Source organism: Pinus tabuliformis, chromosome 1_2 (assembly GCF_031772625.1).
Source record: "Pinus tabuliformis cultivar Carrire ecotype Pingquan chromosome 1_2, CPIR1, whole genome shotgun sequence".
NCBI classification, from domain to species: Eukaryota; Viridiplantae; Streptophyta; class Pinopsida; order Pinales; family Pinaceae; genus Pinus; species Pinus tabuliformis.
Genome location: NC_142298.1, coordinates 234,970,043 through 234,993,211, shown reverse-complemented (window position 1 = coordinate 234,993,211; position 23,169 = coordinate 234,970,043). Strand labels below are relative to the sequence as shown.

The 23,169-nt window shown below is 45.5% G+C and overlaps 1 protein-coding gene across 1 annotated transcript; it reads left to right on the top strand.

The window, feature by feature from the left end:
- Window positions 1-10,095: 10,095 nt before the first annotated feature.
- LOC149205254 (uncharacterized) lies at window positions 10,096-10,712 on the top strand. The gene is made up of 2 exons (XM_089393430.1): window positions 10,096-10,330; window positions 10,414-10,712. Exons 1-2 carry the CDS (start codon window positions 10,108-10,110, stop codon window positions 10,692-10,694), a joined length of 504 nt encoding a protein of 167 aa, XP_089249556.1. The 5' UTR covers window positions 10,096-10,107; the 3' UTR covers window positions 10,695-10,712.
- Window positions 10,713-23,169: the final 12,457 nt, after the last annotated feature.

Sequence of the window (23,169 nt, the reverse complement as noted above, 5' to 3'; positions counted from 1 at the left end):
CTAACTGTTGAATGACTAGAAGTTTAACTTCTAAATGCAGCACTCCTCTTTAACTGAAATACTGTGAAAAATAAAGCATCGTTTGCTTTCTTCTGCGTGCTTGATATTGCATACACTTTTGCTTGAGCACTGCGTTGTGAAACAAACACAAAAAGGGAATAAAACTGGAGCTCTTCTTTTCTTATCTTTGAAAGGGTGCTGAAGTAAACTGGAAATCCTCCTTTCTTTTTGATACTGTTGATTTGAGGACTACAAGCTGCAAACAGCTTCTCTTTAACATAAATCATTGTGATATGACAGCGCTTCTCTTGCTGTTTTGCTGAGATTACTGCAGAGACAGAGATTAAAAATAGAGGACTTGCATTGGTTGTGTCTTCACAAACTTTGTTGTTGCTCCTCTAACAATCGGACTGTTTATAAAAAATAAAAACAAAAGTGCTGATATATACAAATATCAATGTACAAAGAGATATTTACAAAGCTGGGTTATATTCAACAAAAGGGATCATGATAATGCTTCAGCATACGGCCATTTACAGGGCCTTCTTTAGCAGTGCTGCCCTCTACAGATTTGAGGAAATATGTGTTATTTCCCTGAACAGCAGAAATAACAAATGGCCCTCTCCAAAGGAAATCGAATTTTGCATGTTTTCCCTTGTCTTCTCTTCGTGAGTCCCACCTTAGAACTTTGTTGCCAACACAGAAATTCTCAGACTTAGTCCTCTTAACAAACATCCTTTTGAGCTTTTCTTGCATAATTTGAGCTCTGTCATAGACCTGCTCTCTTATCTGCTGCAAATGAATTGTTTGGTTTATCCTCCTTTGTATATCATTTGGCTCAGCTTGAATCTCTTGCAGTAGCTTGATAATAGGAATAGCCAGTGATGAAGGAAATCTAGCCTCCATGCCATATACTAGCTCATAAGGGCTCATCCCAATGGATTTCTTGGTTGATAATCTGTCTGCCCATAGGGTATTTGTGAGCTTTCTATGCCAGTTCTTCTTGTTTTCTTCTAAGATCTTCTTGATAATACTGATGAGGCTCTTGTTAGATGACTCCGCTAAGCCATTACCTTGAGGGTAATAGGTTGTGGAATGGCCTAAAGTGATATGGAATTTATGGCAAAAATTGATCATCTTTTTGGATTTGAAAGCAGTGGCATTGTCAGTGATGATCTTCTCAGGGCAACCAAATCTAGACAGAATATTGCACTCAAGGAATTGGATAATGGTGGTGTCATTGGCCTGCCTGCATGGAATGGCTTCAATCCACTTGGTGAAATAGTCGGTGGCAGTTAGAATCCACTTATGCTGGCCTGAGGAAGAGGTATGGATTTCTCCAATGAAGTCAAGACCCCATTGTTGAAAAGGATTTTCGGTTGAGATGGGCTTAAGAGGTAAGGGCAACAGCTTTCTTTTGCCCTCAAAGATTTGGCATTTGTGACATGAGATAGCAAACTTCTTTACATCTGCAAACAAAGAGGGCCAATAGAAACCAGCCCTTAAAATTTTATCAGCAGTGGACTTCCAATATAGATGTCCTCCACAGTCCCCTGCATGGAATTCTTTCATGACATTATTAGTTTCATTCATGGTCAAACAATTAAGCAATATGCCTTCATGATTCTTCCAAAATAAAGCACCATCTAAGACACAAAATTTCAAAGCCTTCATTCTTAAAAATCTCTTCTTGGTCCTAAACAATCCTGGGGGAGCAAACAAGTTTAACAATACAAAGCATATATCAGCATACCATGGGGATTGCAGAAAGGTGTTACTAATCTGTGGAGTCGCCAACTCCTGTTCATTGTCCAGTTGGTTGATGTCTAAGGCTTGAAAGTTTGTTTCGGACATAAGTTTGGCTAAACCTTGTCCCTTTATTAGCTTGGTTGGTTTTATTTCTATGTCATACTCAAGAATGTTAGCAATCCACTTGCCTCTTTTGCTTTCTAATCCTTCTTGGGTTAATATGTCTTTTACAACAGCATTTGGGACATAGGCAATCACGTGTGAATATAAAATGTAAATTCTGAAGTCTTTGATTGCTTTAACAAGGGCATAGGCCTGCTTCTCCATGATTGGGTACTTCAGGGGTGCATCTCTTAAGGCTCGGCTGAAAAAAGAAATTGGCTTTTCATTTCCTTGGTCATCCTTTTGCAATAGGACAGCAGCTATGGTATTATCAGATGCAAATGAAAATATGATAAAGTCCCTATCAAATTGAGGACTTGTGAGGACTGGGGCTTGAGTTAAGGCAACTTTGATACTTTCAAATGCTTGCTTGGTTTCAAGAGACCATTTTACCTTGGCATCTTTCTTTAACAACAGTCTTATCAGCTCGGCTAGATTTGGGATAAATCTCCTTAGAAAATTTATCTTTCCTAGGAATGCTTGCAGCTCTTTTATGTTTCTTGGATATGGGATTTGGAGAATGGCTTGGATCCTTTCCAGATTTATTCTGATCCCGTCTTTTGAAATGATATGTATAAGTAATTTGCCTTCTTCAAGGCCAAATAAAGACTTCTTGGGGTTCAAGGAAATGCCATATTTCCTACATGTTAGGAACACTTGTCTCAAATGTCTTAGGTGCTCTTGATCAAATTTGGAGAAAGGGGTAAGATCATCAAGATAGACAACCAAGAAATCATGGATTTCCTTGGCAAATGCAATGTCCATGGCCCTTTGAAAGGTGGCACCTGCGTTCTTTAGGCCGAAAGGCATTTTAACATATTTAAATGTTCCCCACGATGTTGTAAAGGTTGTCTTGTCTTGATCATCTGGGTGAACCATTATCTGATTAAAACCTGAAAAGCCATCTAGCAAAGAGATTCTAGATGACCCCACTACACTTTGTAGGATGTGGTCCATTTTGGGCAATGCGTAGTGGTCTTTAAGGGAGACTTGATTTAGGTTTCTCAAATCTACACAAAGCCTAATCTCACCTGTTTTCTTTCTTGTGGGAACAAGATTGGATACCCATTCAGAAAATCTAATGGGTGCTATGATACCTGCTTCAAACATTCTTTTCACTTCTTTCTCAATTAAAGGGAGAAGCACAGGATTGATTCTCCTCAGTTTCTCTTTGAAGGGCTTTTGATTTGGCTTTAAGGGAATGGTATGTTGAATAATTGACGTGTCATAGGACTTCAAGTCCTCATAACTCCAAGCAAATACATCTTGGAATTCTTTGAACAAATCAACATATTTGGGCTTTTGATCAGGAGGCAAAGATTTAGACAGTTTGATCATTTTGGGCTTCTCTGTTGTTCCAATGTTGTATTCTTCTATGGCAGTGTTTATAGGCTGCATTTTGGCTTTTTGGGCACATCATTTGCATCAAACATGTCTGTTGAGAAGGTAAATCCCCTCTACGGATAGAGGCGATCCCTACTAGCCCAACAGGGGTCTAGCAACAATCACACAATGCTGCCACGCATGTTCCTAGTTACAATTAGACAAGAAGTAAAGAGCACCTACTTGGATTCCTGCGCTGTCGTTTGTCGAGGGGATGTTTCCCTTGCTCCTTCGCTTCAGCTGGTCATAGTCTTCCGCGATCCCCGCGAACGGACACCTGCACACACGAAGGGGAAGCAAACGCAAGCGTGAAATCTAGTAAAAGTAACTATATGCCAGTCAGAAAAGACATAATTCACATTTACCCATTGCATAAACAAACGAGAATGGAACAATAATAGCAGTCATCTATTATTAATCAGAATAGAGAAGAGTACAACCAAATGTTCTGACGTCGATAAACTTCTCAGGAGGGATCAGTCAGAATGTATCTCAAGCATTCACCTTTGAGGATGGTTCTCCCAAGACAAACTAGTCTCTCTCTCTCACACAAATGTCACAAACAAACTTCCCAAAGCAATCAATCACTTCCACTCCTAACACACCACACCTATAGCAGCAATCTGAGCACTACAAGCTCTTGTATAATCCAAGCTAAGTCTAGCTATTTTCTAACCAGCTGCTCATGGTAATGGTGGAAGTTTATATAGGAGAAGGAGTCTCCTAAAAAGGTGGAAGGATGAGCTTATCTTCAAGGGGAGTAGTTGCAAAAGGTCGAACAGACATGCCATAGAAGGGAGTCGACATTCACAAAGCTAACAACCAAGCCTGGAGAGATCTGGAAGGCTGGTTGTTTGAACAAATTCGCCCAAACTGGATCAGCGCGGATTATATGGAGACTGCCGCGCTGTCAGCACATGACAATAACTGAACAAGCCATGTCAGCGCGGAAGGACACGTGAAAGCCGCGCTGTGCGTCATCGCGGAAAAGTGATGTTCTTCCGCGATGGCAGCGCACGAAATAGACTGTGGGGCGCTGGTCATCGCGGTTATTTTAGGAACAGACGCGCTGATGCACAAAACTTTGGAAAAATGGGTTTTTAGCCAGTTCAGGGAGCAAACATTTAGTGATTGTGACTTCTTGGACACAGCAGGGTGACTGACAGGAAGGCAGTGATAAATTACTGTGTAACAATGTCTTCTAGTGGAGTGAGGCCAGCAGGCAGAAAGTTATCCTTTAAATCAATGATTTCGGCCTCTGTTTTGGCTATTTCCTCCAAATGCATTTGTTTCAGCTCTTCTATGTTTTCTTCATCAAAGATGGTTGGTTGTAGCAATTTTGTAGCTGTTTCAGCTGTTACAGTTTGCTGGATTTGGTTTATTGCTTGCAGTGGATCAGCCATGGCATCCATATCAATGCTTAGTCCTGAAAACTCATGTTGTAAGGTAAGAAAATTGTTGATTTGAGCATCATCCTCAAACACTTGCCAATCTTTAACATTGTTAGGGATAGCAGGCCTATGCTTTATCTCAGCAGTAAAGTGGTGATTGGGCTCAAAAGGAAGCTTGCATGTACTAGCAAAAGTGGCTAGGCTGTGAGCATGAATGTTATGATTTCTTGAAATCTTGGCAAGCTTGGATTCAGTGAATGTATCAAGTATTGCAGTGGCAGCAGTCCTATAAGCTCTTAACCTTCTATCATTGGTAACAAAGTTGCCTTTCATTTGTTGGATTACTAGGTCTGAGTCACCTAGAATGTAAACTTTGGCAGCTCCTAAAGCTTTGAGCAGCTTAAGGCCTAAGAGGAGTGCCTCATACTCAGCCATGTTGTTGGTGCATTTGAAATTCAATCTATAAGCATGACCCTCTGCATGGTTGTTATGTGTATTGTGAATCCATATTCCTACCCCTGCTCCTAACTTGTTAACAGAGCCATCAAACTCTAAATACCATGTGATTTCTTGCTTGTGGTTAGTATTAAGAGTTTCGGTCATTTTAGGATTGGGCAGACCCGAGTCTTGTGTTTCTGGAGGTTTTTCTTGTGTGCTGGTTGCATTGGCTGTTGTAACAGTCTCATGGGTATGTGCAACTGATTCTTCATTGATTTGTGCTTGTTGTACTAAATCCATAGGCTTATCATCAGTTGGAGGACTTGTTTCATCATTAAACAAAATAAAAAAATCCATATCATAATGGATTGAATAGATAGGGAAATTCTGGGGCTTTTCCTCACTACTTACCACATATTTCATCAGTGTTTCTCTATACAGTCTCTTTGGTTGCCCAAAGACTGAAATAGTGGCATATGAGAGGTCTAATTGGAGAGATCCTTGGAGTTTTGCCCCCAAGATATTGACAACAGCATGCCATACTTTGGTGGAATGTCAGCAACCACCACATCCATGAGGATTGTCTTGTTTGGGTATTGGACTAAGGAGACACACAAGTCTTTGATGAGGCCTAAACATTTGACTTGACTTGAGTCAAAGGAGAATAGATCTTTGTAGGGTCTTTTTACATCAAGGTTTAGCTTCTCCATTACAGCTTTGAGCATAAGGTTGTGTGAGGCACCTGAGTCAAACATTGCATTGTGTAAAACTTTATCATGTATGTGCAGACTGACATAAAAGGGGAGAACAGCTCCATGTGCTGATTTGCCATCAACTTCTGGACCAAAAAGCAATTCAGGTGTATCATCTAAAACATTCACATCATCCCTATTCTCTAGCATTTGTAGTGATCTTTGGATTTGTTGCCTATACACATCATGCTTTGCAAGTTCAGATAAGGGGATGGAAATATTAAGTTTGCTTATTTCTGCTTGTAAGTTGAATGGTTTCTCCAATGGAGTCTTTGTGTTGGCAATAGCATATTCCCCTTTTCAAGTGTATTTTCTGCGTTTTCCTCTTGATTATCAGTGTTATGGTGAGTGATACCTTGCGGTATTTCTATTTTGGGAAGGCTTTTAGGAGTGTTGTTCAAGTTCTCTTTCAAGGGAGAAGGTGGCAGAGGCTGATCAACAGAAGGTTGTATGTCTATTATGTCCTCTACAGTCACTTGGTGCGGGTTTGGGACAGTTATATCAGCTGTTTCTGTTATAATAGCCTTGCCTCTAATCTGGTTGGGATGTTTGCCCTCCTTTGGTTTAACTTTTTCGGGCACATCTATGGTTCTTGTCCTCAGCTTATATTGTTTGTGGACTTCATAAATAGCTGAATCATAGCCTTGTTTAAAGTCAAAAGACTCACCAGACTTAGTCTGAAATTGATTTATCTCATGGTCATCTTGGTCTTCTTGGGTTAGAAAAATTTGTTGCTCACCCTTCAAATCCACCAAGTTCATGTGACTGTCCTCTATGGCATCACTAGATGTGGATGCTTCTGTATAGCTTTCCTGGAAAGGAGGTCTTATATCATGGTATGGTCTAGACCTACCAGCGTTTGGATTTTGAGTTTTCTTGAAATTTGGGTTCCTTATGGTATTGGGTTGTTGCCCTTCCCATGATGGTTTCCTCTCAACACTCTCTACTCTGTCTCCCAGCCTGTGCATGCCATTGATAATAGCATCTAGCTTTTGATCTAAGGCTGAGGGCTCTTCCTTGAAGGTGGTTCTTCTCTCAGTTCTAGCTCTGTTTCTTTTGGCAATTAAATTTGCCTCCACAGTGACAGCCACGTTTTGCATGTCTGCAAGGCTGTTAGGGGCTCTTTCTTTTAACTGGTAGGCCATATCTGGGTCAAATCCATCAGGGAATTTATATAAGGCAAGGTCAGGTGGGGCCTTAAGTTTTGTGGGGTAGCATTATAAACGCTATTGAACCTTGCACAATAGTCCAACACTGTTTCTTGTGGACCTCTTTTGATTGTATCGTATTCAGCTAGTATGTGCAAGGGGTCTTTCTTTTTCTCCTATCTGTTGATAAATGACTGGTATAAGGCTTCTGGGTCTGCTATGGAATTGGCTGGAAGTGCTCTAAACCAAGTCCTGACATCACCTGACAAGCTTTGGACAAAAATCTTCATTCTCACAGCATCATCGTCAATCTCATAGCTTTCAAAGTAATCCTGCATTTTCTTTGTATGCTGAAGGGCTTTGCAGGCACTTGTGCCATCAAAATATGTGATTTTAGTTTGGTAATCCTAAGGCATAGCCCTGGGATTTGCAGGTAATTGCAAAGGTGCATATATGTTAGCCATATTCACAGGGATAAGAGGGACAATAGGAACAACTAGGATAATAGGAGTAGTAGTGGTAGTATGTGTAGTGAATGGAGGTGTGGAAGGAGTGCTTTGAGAGGTGGATGAAGAACAAGGGGAACTAGGGGTTGAACGAAATAAAACTTTGACAGGGGTTGGGCCACAGCGTGGGTGAACTGCTTTAGGACTATTATCAGCAAAATCCTCTCTTCGCTCTAGCTTCCTGAGGTACCACCAATAATGACAATGGCCCTCAAGGTACTATAGGTACAATCCGTAGCGTGTGAATCAATGAGTTGGTGTCGAACACCCACGGAATCATTCGATCGTAGGTCAATGATGTAAACCTTGCGTCGAACACGAGGAACCTGCCATTGAGGCATGCAGGCTCCAAGGCACCTGGAAGGAGTCTCTAAGTCACTTTCTCGGATAATGAGTTGAAGTCGACGAGAAGTGGCCTTGATCGAAGGTGGGCCATAATGATTCCCACATCAGCGACACGAGACAGAGGTATAATAATTTGTGATGAGATAGCGAACGAGGTTGCTTTGTGGCAGAGGACAACTTCTCTTGAACACATAACGGCACTATAACGGATTTGGCAGTACTTGACATCAAATGAGCAGCGGGTAGGATGATGATGGCAATAAACAGATGAGAGGTCAAATAGGATATCCCAAACCCATGGAGGCTAGTGAAAACGAGATGAGATGACCCCACCCAGACACGAAACAGCGGAGTGCCGTGTTCAAGAGCGACGTACTGCCGAGACGACTGTAATCAAAGTTCCATTTTCCCCACCCTTGCAGGCAGGTACCCCGATTATTTTTGGACAACAAGCTTGACGGGGGTAACATATGCTTGATGTGTGTCATGTTGACAATATCCGATGTCATTGAGTGTTTAACGAGCCTGACAAAGGAAAAACTCGGCTTCTTTTCTTGTTTCGAGAGTCTGAAAAGAATGCGGAAAAGGAGGCTCCAGGGGGGTCCTTTTTCGTACAGTTGTGTCTCTCGAGCCCGAAAAAGTATAAAACTGTGCTCGAAAGAACCGCCCGGTCATTACAACCGAGGAGTACTTTTCATAAATAGTGTCGCCGACCGGAAAAAGTAAAAAAGTGGTCGAAGACACGTCGTTTTAGAGCCAATATCGAGTGCGAAACGACAAGCACCCGGCGATCTTTTTGGTTTAACGGTCGGAAAAAGAGCTTAAAAACGACCGCCTTTCGTTCCCTTTAACGAGCTGAAAGGGAGCTCGGCCATCTTCTCTTGTTTAACGTCGGAGAAGAGCTTAGAGACGACACTTTGGGAATCACATGAATCGTGGACTGTCATGACCAAGCTGCGATACCTGTACCTGCACAAGGGCACTACCCGCATAAATCCATTCGATATACGTAAAAAACATATTGAAACATGCTTGAAAACAGAACCAAGGCTAGTTTTATGGCAAAAAATGGTAAAAACCCAAAAAATATGGTAATTTAGGAGTTTTTACTATAAATAGGGGGGGGGTAATAAGTCATTTTTACCATTTTACTATTTGGAGTGCGAAGAACGTGGAGAAGCCAAAAGTTGACGGAGCGATTTCCAGCCCATCCGGAGACCATTTTCAGATCTGCTTCTTCCAGGTAGGTTCCCATTCCTTTGCCCTGCATTCTGGTTCATTTTAGGAGTTTTTTAACGGTCGAATAGGCCCAATTGGGCATTTTTTATTTGCATGGGTGCGCCCTCGGTCAGCGCGGAAATTGCCCACGGGGTCGCGCTGATCGAAAAATAGGCAATGTAACCAACTTCGGGTCAGCGCGGAAAAGGCGTGTTCTTCCGCGCTGACCTCGCATTTTTAACAAAGAGCTGCCATTGTCAGCGCGGCTGTTTCTAAAACAGTCGCGCTGGCGCGGAAAAAATTTTGTTTTTTTTGAAAATGAACGTGAATTTTTACCTGGAAGCACTTCTGATCGGTTTTATTGTTCATGCAGGACATCATGGCTTTTCAATGGCAAGAGAGAGTTCACGATGTGGAGGATGTGGCTGCTTGGGGAGACGTAAATTGTTGCAACGCCATGCGGGCGTGTGGATTCATGAAATTCTTCCTAACGCCGCGTCTAAGGGCCCAACATGATTTGCTGGAGCTGCTGATCAGGGCATGGAACCCGGTGGACCAAAAATTCACCATCCGCGGTCATGACATCGAGTTCGATCATATGGACATCTTCTTCTTGACTGGGCTGTCGCGCCGAGGTGGGAGGCCCATCTTAGAGGGGCAGCGACCTAGCGGTGGTACCCTGGATGACTTAATGGCTGAGGTTTGCCCAGGGGCAGTAAAGACGCGGAGTGGGAAGTGCTCGATCCCCACAGTGAGAGACATAGTGTTGCGCACCATCCTGTTCATGGTGACCCGGGCAGCGGGCAGCATGGCGAACCATGAGGCGTCCAAGACTCATCTCCTACTAGCCCTCGAGTGTCTCGAGCCTACCGTGTTCGACTGGTGCACTGCAGTGTGCAACAATATGAAAAGGCAGTTGAGCAACTGCCGTCGCGGAGAGACGAAGCAGTTCGGGTATGGATCGATCCTGGTCCCATTTATTCTGGAGCGAGTACCAGCCATGCGGCTGCAGTCTATGGCTGTGGATGCCCCCAGAGATCCTCGAGAGACGAGGGCCACTCGATGGGCTCGGATTATGCCACGTGGGGGTGGCGGCCGACCACATAGCTGGGGGGTATATTTCAGAGACTGGTTGGACCAACAGGAGATCTTCGTACAGGATTGGCCATATGCAGGGATGGATTTCCGCAATGATCCTGACTTGGTGCTGCCTCCGGGTGAACAGTGGGATGATGCAGGTATGACACTTTTTGTCTTTTTGAGTTTTGTATATATTTTTTTTTTATTATGTACATGTCCTAATAAATGTCTTGTCACGCAGATGTAGGGCCTACTAGACCGATTGGCCTGGCTGTCACGGCACGGAGAGAGGGCCCAGGAGCCGGAGCTTTGGCCTTAGCCCCTCCAGAGGCCAACACGCCAGAGGTTGTGGCTCGCAACCTTGAGGGGTTGCTGGAGGGGGTACCGGATTTCCAGGGGGTTGAGGAGGTCCCTGTGGAGCATCAGATCCACACAGTGGGTGTGGAACCCAGAGTGCACCGCCTTCTGAGGCGGGTAGCACGAGCGGCCGTGTACTACAGAGAGCACCACCCAGCCGATTAGTCACCTAGGTTTTATTTCCACTGTTTATTTTGAGACATTATGACTCGGATGCACTGAGATTTTGGGACACGTACTTCTATTTTTGAGCGCCTCAGTGCGCCACACGATATATATATATATACATACCGATTTTTGGATGAGTCGTTGTTACATATGATGATGTGTTATCTGTATTATGCGTTTGTTTTAGTACAATTTGTGATCTTATGTATGGATTCGCATGACACTCGACTCATGGATTTTATATGTTTAATGCAAGCTTAAAAACACACGTGCAAACTATGCTTGGAATGACTTATTTACATATGCTTATGGTCTTACTATGCTGTTCTTTCCTTCTTTGTATGATGTTTATCTGTTTCGCAAATGTCTGTCTAATACACGATTTGCCAATGCATCAGTCAACGTATTTAATCGTCTTGGAATATGCTGATAAGTAATGAAATCAAAACTCCGTTCTAACAATCTCACACGTAGGTATAACCTTAATATGCGCTGGTCTCTGACGGAATATTGCCTGTTTAGCTGATGGACCACCAACTGGGAGTCCAGGTTTACCACTAGCTCTCGGATGCCGAGGTCAACTGCTTCGGCAAGCAATTCTATTACAGCACTGTACTCGGCAACATTGTTAGTGGTACGACCTAGGCACACACCCTGTAGGTTTATCAACTCCCCGTGAGGATCGTAGATCACCCACGCTGCCGAAGACAAATTACAAGTACTACGGCAGGCACCATCAGCGAAACCAACATAAGGAGTACGAGACATCTGCGCAGGAAAGAGAAAGCATAATAAGGGGCAAAAACACGCCTTCACACCAAAGCAAAAGAAACTCATGCAATAAAAACTCAAAACATACGTATATACAAAGTGACTGTGAGCAGTTATGCATAGTACTTCTTCAGATAGAGCCCATTTCGGGGCTTGTCAAGAGGATTCCCTTCATAATCAATCAACTCATATGCGCCCTTTTGTAAAACACGTTTCACGATGTAGGGGCCTAACCACATGGATTCGAGTTTTCCTGCCCCCAGCTTATCCTTAGCTTGATCGTAGAGCAGTACTAAATCTCCCTCAACAAAGGAACGGGGATGAATATTTTGATCGAAGTGAGCCTTGACTCTCTTCTTCTGCGCTTCGATAGCCAGAGAGGCCAAACGACGAGTCTCGTCTAACCGTTCTAGGTAAAGAAGTCGTTCCTCCACCGAAGTGGTGTTGGGAAGCAACTCGACAGCTAATTTTAATGAAGGAATTTCACATTCGACGGGAAGGGTAGCCTCCAGTCCATAGACTAGTTGAAACGGGGTGAAACCGGTGGCATCCTTCACAGAAGTCCGGTAGGCCCACAAGGCTGGGAAAAGCATTAGATGCCAGTTTGACTTGTGCGTATTGACGGTGCGTTGAAGCATGGTGATCAAAACTTTGTTCACAGCTTCAACTTGACCGTTAGATTGAGGATAGTAGGGTGACGAACTATCTTGACGCAAGCCTAACTGGTTTGTTAACTCTGTCATCATATGATTTCGGAAATGCTTTCCATGATCTGTAACGATAGCCTGAGGGACTCCGAAGCGAGTGATGATATGATTGAATAGAAACTGCGCCGCTGTGTGACCGTCTTCGTTTAATGTAGGCATTGCTTCGGCCCACTTGGTGAAATAATCCACGGCAACGATAATGTACCCATGCCCCCCGGCCGAACGAGGGTTACAGGACGTATAATCGATGCCCCATTTGGCAAATGGACCTACGGTTACCACAGGGTGCAGTGGTGCAACAGGTGCACGCATCTTCCGGTGGTAAACCTGGCATTCATGGCATGCGCGTACAGCAAGGATACAATCCTTGAATATAGAGGGCCAGAAATAACCAGCGCGGAGGATCTTTTGAGCGGTAGCGTATCCGGACATGTGGCCACCACAAGCGCCGGAGTGGCAGTCATTCATGACTCGCTCAGCTTCCTCGAGAGTTAAGCATCGGCGAAGAAGGGAATCGACGCCGAGGCGGTACAGGGTGTCGCCCAAAATGCGATACGGTTGAGCCTGATGACGGATCCGTCGTCGGGCTTCTTTTGATGTATTAGGACGAAACGAAGACGTTTGTAAATATACAATGATGTCTCCGTACCATGGGTCGAGAGTGCTGATGAGAAAGAGTGTTTCATCCGGAATTCGCTCCTCTAAATGAGATGGTGCAGATTGAGATGGTAAGGAACAGAGCAGTTTAGCAAAGACCAGGGATTTCTTGGACTTGGCGGCAGTAAATTCCAAGTCGAACTCTTGGAGGATTACGATCCACTTCGAGTATTTGCCCCCCAGCAACTGACGTGATAAAATATAGGTCATGGGGTTGCAGTCAGAGATCACGGTCGTTGTGCGCAACAGGATGTAATGACGGAAACGTTGGACGGCACATACAGCAGCCAATGCCAACTTTTCGACATATGCATAGCGAGTCTCCGTATCAAGGAGGTTGCGACTAAGATAGTATACAACGTGCTCTGAGCCATCGTCATCATCTTGCACTAAAACCATGCCGATGGTGGTATCGGCGGCGGCCAGATAAAGGGTGTAGTCACGGTGGTAATTTGGAGGTCTTAGGAGCGGAGCTGAGACCAGAAGGTCTTTAAGATGCTCAAAAGATTGCTGAGCGATAGCGTCCCAATGAAAGGGCGTGTCTCGCTTTAGTAATCGCGTGAAACCCTTGGCCACCTCGGCATAATTTGGGATGAATCGTCTGAGAAAATTGGCTTTTCCCTGCAAGCTTTGTAATTGCTGTAGAGTGGCAGGGGGAGGAAGATTCACAATGGCCTCGACTTTAAGGGGATCCAAACGGATGCCTTCTCGGGAGACGATAAACCCGAGTAGTCGGCCAGATTCCACGCAGAAGACACACTTATGCGGATTGAGTCGAATACGGTAGTGTCGACAGCGAAGGAAGATTTCGCGTAAATGAGATGGATGGTCTTGACGTTTAGCTGAATGAGCGGGTAGATCATCCAGGTAAGGTTGTACGATGTTTCGGATATCATGAAAAGCATACGACATCGCACGCTGGAAAGTGGCACCGGCATTTTTAAGACCGAAAGGTAGCTTCTTGTAAGCGAAGGTGCCCCAAGGACAAATGAAAGCGGTCTTGTGCTGGTCTGCGGGGGCTATGTTGATCTGGTTGTAACCAGAAAAGCCGTCCATGAACGAATAAATTTCGCTTCCTGCGCAATCATCGATAAGCTGATCAATAAAGGGCGTAGGAAAGTTATCTTTTGGACAGGCGCGATTGATATCGCGATAGTCAACACAAACCCGAATAGTGCCCTGTTTTTTATTGACAGGAACTATATTAGATACCCATTCCGTGAGGGGAATGGCATAAATGAAACCAGCTCGAAAAAGCTTTTCAACTTCGGCCTTGATGGCTGCAGCCTTTCGAGGGTGCACCGGGCGTAAACGCTGACGAACAGGCTTAGCCCCAGGATAGGTAGGGATTTCGTGCTCCACGATACTGGGGTCAATGCCGGGCATTTCTTCGTAAGACCATGCGAAAACATCACGAAATTCACGAAATAGATCTGTGTAGATTTGAATTTCCTCGGGAGTACATGTGACTCCAATATGAATATTTTCGACAACTCCTGTTTTGACAGAGATGTCGATAGCCAAAGTTTGTGTAATGTTACCCATGTTCCCTTCCGAGGACACTTGATATAACTGGATAGGTGTTTGGAGAGGGACATGTGGGAGACATGAAGCAAACTTTCCGAGACACGTGGCCATTTCCGAATAAGGAGGGAGGAACGAAGAGCGATGGTGGTGATCAAACCAAGGGAGCTCTTCGGGAGACAGAGTCTCGATAATAGCCTCGTCGGATGGGAATGATTCTTTCAGGGGGTCCGAGGTGGCCTTCTCTCCCAACCAGGGGAAGGTTTGAGGTGAATCGGGAACGCTGCTTGGAAAAGCAGGTCCGGAGGTTGAAGCCGATGCAGCAACTATTTCGATGTAGTTGAGCTCGGCTGGGCTCAACGGCATCATCTCGCCCCATGAGTCTTCTTGATTCACGGGAGGGAGAACCCATGGATCAGAATGCGTCCTGATCATGTTAACGGAGGCGAGATTTGGAGGTGGGAGGGGAAAGACTCCCATCAAGGAGGGATCTTTAAATAATCTGGCACCCACACTCTCGAGCGATTTGAAGGTATGCTCCACGAATGGTACATTCCCTTCAGAAGAGGAAGCAAAAAAGGACAGCTGGTCCACCGTGACGATTTTTCCTTGATGGGGAAAACGAACGACACGGAATAAGGAGGAAGCCACGGCCTGCATGGCATAAGTCCAGCTTCGTCCTAGGAGGAGGTTGTAAGTGAGGTTAGCGTCAACGACTTCAACCTCGACTTCTACAGTTTTGCCTTCTAAAGAGATAGGTAAACGCGGGAGGATACCAAGTGGACGAGATTCTCTTCCATCGAACGCCTCTAGGGTGGTGGGAGACTGGTTCAGAGCAGGCGAACCAAGAGCCTTCCAACAAGCAACTGACATGATGCAGGTTGAGGCTCCCTCATCAATGACAGTACGGTGAATCGTCTTGCCTTTGATGAGAACTTGTATAAGGAAGGCCACCTGATGAGGTAATCTCTGCGTGAAACCTTCGAGGTCGAAAGAAATGAGATCCGAATCTGCCGGGTCGATGCCACCAATTGCTGATAGCAGGGACTTCCTCTGGGAGGGGCAGCTCTGGAGGACTTCTAACGCGGACATAGCAGACGGAGCCTGAGCTAAGTCCTCGACAATGCTATAATGCTGTGCGGCACGAGCATTGGGGTTATAAGATGACTTCCTGAGTACACCTTTGGGAGGGGGTCGGGGGATCGTCTCGGTGCTGGGCCGTTCAATGTGAAGAGGGCCAGAACTAGACGCAGGAGCGCTGGAGGGGACCTCCGGCTCCTTCCCGGCTGAAGATGGATATTCTTTCGTTCGAGTCGTGACGTGGACGGGGATGGTTCCTGCCATGAATACTTGAGAACCGAACGAGGAAGAGGATTGAGAAGGGTCTGCCACCTGATGCGTCTGCTGGGATGGGAAAGGCTCTTTAAGGACGGCGGGGGACCCTGAAGCACCTTTTAAAAGCCGACTAACCTCGGACCGCCTAGGGCAGTCCTTGGTGTAGTGATCCTCCTCGCAAATGAGGCAGGGATACTTAGGCTTCCGCTTGGCTCCGTCCTCGGTGGGAGGTTTAGGAGGATTTTGCTTAGGTTGTCCGGATTTTTCTTTGGCCTTTCCTTTCTTTTTGCCTTTCGAGGATTTGTCTGCCGCGGTGGACTGAACGGCATTTACCTCGGAGGTATTCCCAGGAATAGATGGGCTCTGAGAAGCATTCTCGCTAGAGGCGTTTTGTTTCTGCTTCCCAGAGTTTGCGGTTGATTTCTTACTTGGTGAATTCACGGAGCCAATAACTCCATCCACAGACGGTTTCGGTGGAGCTTTGGTTTGTCCGTGCCTCGGGGCATCTGGCAAATAGTCATACAAAGTACCTGACTGAGAATATACTAAGTCAAGGTATTGAGCTCGCGCAATCGCTTGCTCTTCAGTTACACACGCCCCCATTGCAATATCTTTGGCAATTTTAGGAACAAAGGACGTGGTAAACCAGTCGGTCAGGAGTTGATCGGGAATCCAAAATTTAATCAAACGACGGCGCCTTCTCCATTCATGTATATGATCAGAGATGTGCGTTGCCGTATCCTGTTTTAGAGACGTGAGCAAATGGGTCCCAGTCTCGTACCGAATGGGTAACTGAAAATGAGTAAGAAAGGCCATAGCCAACGAGTTAAAGTCTGAAAACATACCGCGATGAAGTTCGATGTACCATTTTGCGGATGAACCAGTGAGGGTCCTCTGGAAGAGGCGCAGTCGGATAGAATCATCAAGCCATGAGTTAGATGAACACCAAAGGTGATAGGTCATTACGTGGGCTTGAGGATCCTCTCCGGCTTTGCCGTCGAACTTTGGACAGTCACCTGGTATTTTGGTCGGAACCGGTGGCCACCATGAGTTATGCAAAATAGGATCATTTGTTAACTTGGACACATCGGGTAGTTCCAACGTAGCCAAAAATGGTAGCTGCGGGTTGAAGGACATCTGTGGCTGAGGGTTCGAGGCGATATTAGGGTTCCACCCAGATTGGGGTTGCCCCCACGAACTTTGTCCAGACGGACCTGGCCCGAAAGGACCGGCCGCATAGGAATTTTGTCCCGATGGACCTGGTCCGAAAGGACCTGGCACATAGGGAGTTTGTCCGTAGGAGTTTTGTCCGTGTGCGGACGACTGTCCCTGTGTTTGCCCCCCAGCTCCCCATGAATTAGCAGCTTGCCCGCCAGGTTGACCATATTGATAATTTTGATAGGGAGTGACCTGTGGTCGCTGATAATTTTGGTAAGGAGTATACTGATTTTGCCCCTGGGGTTGCTGGTAGCCATGTGACTGCTGGGTCGCATACGGAGCTTGGTAGGCAGGCTGCGTTTGATATGGAGGTTGATAACCTGTTTGAGTCTGAGGCCCAGAGTATTGTCCTTGAACCGGTTGAGGTTGGACTACACGTCCCGAAGGTTGACTTGGTCGGATTCGAGATGGACCTGGTTGGCCAGCAGGATAGCCTTGCTGAACGCCAGGTTGTCCATGTGCCACCAAGGGCTGTCTTCGCGGAACGGGTGGTCGAATTGGTTGGATAGCTGGTTGACGCTGAGGCTGGCCAGCTTGTCCAGGTTGACGGTGAGGGTAGGCCCCGGGTTGATTTGGCTGTATAGACGGTTGGCCCGTTTGTCCCCCACCGTAACCGGGTTGGGAAGAGGGTTGGGCTTGCTGTACGGCAGGCTGCCCTCTTTGGTATATAGGCTGGGCAGAGGGTTGCCCCCCTTGCCCAGAAGGGTTTGCGTTTCGAGGGGTAGGTGGGCCCTGTTGAATATAGGGTTGTCCACCCTGGCCATAAGGATACCCTTGCTGGATGGCTGGTTGATTGGAGGGATTGTAAACTGAGCCAGTTGGTCCAGAGGGGTACCCTGGCTGGAAACCAAGCTGGTCTTGAAAAGACGGTTGCTCTGGCTGCCCAATAGGTTGATTCTGATATGGGTATGGCGGACCTCCCATGTCCATAGGTTGTTCCTGGTAAGGTTGACCTTGTGGGTGCCCAGATTGTCCTGGGTCAGGCAGGCCATATAATGGTTGCCCTTGAGGGGGCTGCACGTAGAATGACGGGTCCTGATTGGGTGGTCCTATGGGCTGCCGAGGAGGGTCTCGGTTTCCAAAGTACTTAGTAGTGTGGTCATACCTGACATTCAAAGATTCCTCGTTCTCTTCGAAGGGGTGACGAGGGAGACCTGAGATTTCCTCAAGGAACTCACCATTTGCATCGAAGAAGAAAACAGGACCATCGTAATCTGGGTCTGTTATAGGTTCCCCATAAGCATCATACGGTCCTGATCCTGGAATGCCTCCAACAAAAGAACCAGCTTGAGGAACTTCAGACGAGGGAATCGGCGCAGCACTGACGACCGGAGTCGAACGTGCTACACAAACAGTAGGTTGAGCGGGAACTGAGGTGACGATCGGGTTGAGTTCTGAGGTGAGGGGTGGGAAAAGAGGCTGTGAAACAAAAGGGCCAATCGAGGCCGCGAGAGAAGGATCCCATATGGTGGTAGAAGTTGTTCTAGCATCATACCTATCCCTTAGCGATTGATATCGCGGAGGGAGGGGAGATGAAGAGGGGATCGGAGTCTCAATGTCTGTGACCGCGGGCGTCTCGATGTCTGTGACTGCGGGTGTTTCACCCGTGCTGGAAGCTGCCCCCTCCATCGGAGATGACATACCTAAAGGGGTACGGGGGGTTTGTGGGGTATCCCAATCTTCTTCCCAGACGGGATTCCAATCCTCCAAGTAATCTGGGTTGCTGGGGGACCGTACGTTAATAGGCTGGATACTCGGTACAATGGGAAGAGTACCGCCTTCAACTGGTACCTCGGGAGCAACAGAGGATTGAGAACCTAAGTCACTTGTACCGGGAGGTGATGGGTCAGCCAGGATGACCAGACCCCTGAGAACTCTTAAAGGAAACTATCGATAAAAGCCTACTCAAAACTATCGCACACAAGACCTAAAAAGGAGATGTTATCGTGGCCAAATTAATTTTTTAAGACGCAAGGACCAAACTTGACCTTTTCATATTTCAGGAGTCGAGAAAAGGACAAAGATGACTCCAGTCTCCTTCGAATGTTTAATGAGCACGAAGTGACAAGACGCTCACAGGCACCTTTTCGTTTAGGGAGTCCGAAAAGGATCAAAAGTGACTGCTCTGGAACTTCTAGGTAGAGGGTGTGCCAAACTCTTCGCAAAACCACAGAATACTTTTTAGGGTACGGGTGGTCAATCTTCGTGAATGCTGTGTTCACTGCATTGCGAATTGTAGGGCGGCCGACTCGGCTTCCTATGGATAAAGGATAAAAGCCTAGTGGGGTCTCCCTATATACTCGACGGTACGTGGGAGCGCAGTCCGTATTAGACCACTATCGAGTCACAGAAGGAGGAATCACCCAACCCAATGTGAAACAACAGTGACTATGTTTTAAGACGCCGGAACACGTCTCTAACCTAGACCTCTAAATATTTGCGTTTAGTTCCAATGCGTTTTTAGATTCATTTGGTTCATTTTATAGTTGATCTTGAGATTAAGTTTCGATTTCAAGCTCTATCGTATGTTCGCTCACAATTACTTAGATGCAATCTATATGCAAAAGAATTTCGTTTCGTTCGATGAATTCTAGCTACGAGAGGGCAGAGAATTTTTGAAACAAAACGAAAACAAACAAACAAGTAGCTAAATGCAACTAAAGCGAGGAAAGGAAACTTTTCTTTTGAAAATGGAAATCAATGAAATGTTCTTTTCCTTCTTGAATTTTAAAATAAGCTACTAATTCATTTTCTTTTATTGACATAACACACCTAAAGGAATTTGGAGGAACTTGAACACCAAGTAAACTACTTAATGAGAGCACACGAAGTTCCCAAAACACTCAACCAAAGTCTCGAAATCAAAGGGAAACAAGGCAATGCACGAGCTATGTGATCTAAGCTCTGCAAAACAAGCAAGGATTGCAAGCAAGGAGGAAGCGGAAAAGATCACTTGGAAGCACAAACCAATACACTCTAACAATCACTGAAAAAATGCGAAAAGCGAGTCTAGAACGAGCTGGTCAATCAAGCAGACAGGGATCCTTGCGGGAGGCTTGACACACACACGGCCGCTAGATGTCCTAGGGTTCAGAGCGTGAAATCAAATAGAGAAAAGCAAACATCCGACGGACCAGAGTCGCAACCAGTCAATTAGAGACCCAAACACAATCCAGTAATCGCAAAAGTAAGGATGAAAAGTGAACCAAGCAGCTAGAAGGGAAGTTGTTTGCAAACTTAAAACCAAGCAAAACGAAACCCTATGGAGTTGAGCTTCGTAATCAAACAGTTCAAAGTTCAGAGAGTGAAAAACAAGTCATCAGACAAGTGGGGAGAAGCAGGGAAAGTCACAGCAAGAGGTTCAGGAGGTCAAATTGGACAAAAAAAAAGTTTTTCAAGCTCAGCGCGGGTAGCCTTCAGCAACTTTGCGCTGACAGGGGGAGGCCTTCAGCAGCTTTGCGACGTCAGCGCGGAAAGTCAGGGAAAAAGCGCGCTGCCCTAGGACAAACGAGGTCAGCGCGGATATAAGACACACAGACGCGATGACCGAAATCGCAAAGAAGAGGGGGCGCGATGTCAGCGCGGAAGAACACGAATAAAGCGCGCTGCCCTTGAAAACGAGGTCAGCGCGACTGTTAGACGTACAGGCGCGATGAAGAGAAAACCAAAAGAACAGGGCCGCGATGTCAGCGCGACTGTTCCGAAACAAAACGCGCTGGGAGTAAAAAACAAGGAAAGCCAAAACAAAAACTTCCCAAACCAAAGGCAGGAGCTTTTTAATAATAAAGACGCTTTCCAGAAACACCCAGAAAGTTCATAAGCCACAAAAGACAATCCCAAAAACCCACAAAGAGATCAATCAAAGCCAAAGACAAAAGTGGACTCAAAAACAAAAAGGCTGATCCCCAGCGGAGTCGCCAAATTGTTGAGAAGGTAAATCCCCTCTACGGATAGAGGCGATCCCTACTAGCCCAACAGGGGTCTAGCAACAATCACACAATGCTGCCACGCATGTTCCTAGTTACAATTAGACAAGAAGTAAAGAGCACCTACTTGGATTCCTGCGCTGTCGTTTGTCGAGGGGATGTTTCCCTTGCTCCTTCGCTTCAGCTGGTCATAGTCTTCCGCGATCCCCGCGAACGGACACCTGCACACACGAAGGGGAAGCAAACGCAAGCGTGAAATCTAGTAAAAGTAACTATATGCCAGTCAGAAAAGACATAATTCACATTTACCCATTGCATAAACAAACGAGAATGGAACAATAATAGCAGTCATCTATTATTAATCAGAATAGAGAAGAGTACAACCAAATGTTCTGACGTCGATAAACTTCTCAGGAGGGATCAGTCAGAATGTATCTCAAGCATTCACCTTTGAGGATGGTTCTCCCAAGACAAACTAGTCTCTCTCTCTCACACAAATGTCACAAACAAACTTCCCAAAGCAATCAATCACTTCCACTCCTAACACACCACACCTATAGCAGCAATCTGAGCACTACAAGCTCTTGTATAATCCAAGCTAAGTCTAGCTATTTTCTAACCAGCTGCTCATGGTAATGGTGGAAGTTTATATAGGAGAAGGAGTCTCCTAAAAAGGTGGAAGGATGAGCTTATCTTCAAGGGGAGTAGTTGCAAAAGGTCGAACAGACATGCCATAGAAGGGAGTCGACATTCACAAAGCTAACAACCAAGCCTGGAGAGATCTGGAAGGCTGGTTGTTTGAACAAATTCGCCCAAACTGGATCAGCGCGGATTATATGGAGACTGCCGCGCTGTCAGCACATGACAATAACTGAACAAGCCATGTCAGCGCGGAAGGACACGTGAAAGCCGCGCTGTGCGTCATCGCGGAAAAGTGATGTTCTTCCGCGATGGCAGCGCACGAAATAGACTGTGGGGCGCTGGTCATCGCGGTTATTTTAGGAACAGACGCGCTGATGCACAAAACTTTGGAAAAATGGGTTTTTAGCCAGTTCAGGGAGCAAACATTTAGTGATTGTGACTTCTTGGACACAGCAGGGTGACTGACAGGAAGGCAGTGATAAATTACTGTGTAACAATGTCTTCTAGTGGAGTGAGGCCAGCAGGCAGAAAGTTATCCTTTAAATCAATGATTTCGGCCTCTGTTTTGGCTATTTCCTCCAAATGCATTTGTTTCAGCTCTTCTATGTTTTCTTCATCAAAGATGGTTGGTTGTAGCAATTTTGTAGCTGTTTCAGCTGTTACAGTTTGCTGGATTTGGTTTATTGCTTGCAGTGGATCAGCCATGGCATCCATATCAATGCTTAGTCCTGAAAACTCATGTTGTAAGGTAAGAAAATTGTTGATTTGAGCATCATCCTCAAACACTTGCCAATCTTTAACATTGTTAGGGATAGCAGGCCTATGCTTTATCTCAGCAGTAAAGTGGTGATTGGGCTCAAAAGGAAGCTTGCATGTACTAGCAAAAGTGGCTAGGCTGTGAGCATGAATGTTATGATTTCTTGAAATCTTGGCAAGCTTGGATTCAGTGAATGTATCAAGTATTGCAGTGGCAGCAGTCCTATAAGCTCTTAACCTTCTATCATTGGTAACAAAGTTGCCTTTCATTTGTTGGATTACTAGGTCTGAGTCACCTAGAATGTAAACTTTGGCAGCTCCTAAAGCTTTGAGCAGCTTAAGGCCTAAGAGGAGTGCCTCATACTCAGCCATGTTGTTGGTGCATTTGAAATTCAATCTATAAGCATGACCCTCTGCATGGTTGTTATGTGTATTGTGAATCCATATTCCTACCCCTGCTCCTAACTTGTTAACAGAGCCATCAAACTCTAAATACCATGTGATTTCTTGCTTGTGGTTAGTATTAAGAGTTTCGGTCATTTTAGGATTGGGCAGACCCGAGTCTTGTGTTTCTGGAGGTTTTTCTTGTGTGCTGGTTGCATTGGCTGTTGTAACAGTCTCATGGGTATGTGCAACTGATTCTTCATTGATTTGTGCTTGTTGTACTAAATCCATAGGCTTATCATCAGTTGGAGGACTTGTTTCATCATTAAACAAAATAAAAAAATCCATATCATAATGGATTGAATAGATAGGGAAATTCTGGGGCTTTTCCTCACTACTTACCACATATTTCATCAGTGTTTCTCTATACAGTCTCTTTGGTTGCCCAAAGACTGAAATAGTGGCATATGAGAGGTCTAATTGGAGAGATCCTTGGAGTTTTGCCCCCCAAGATATTGACAACAGCATGCCATACTTTGGTGGAATGTCAGC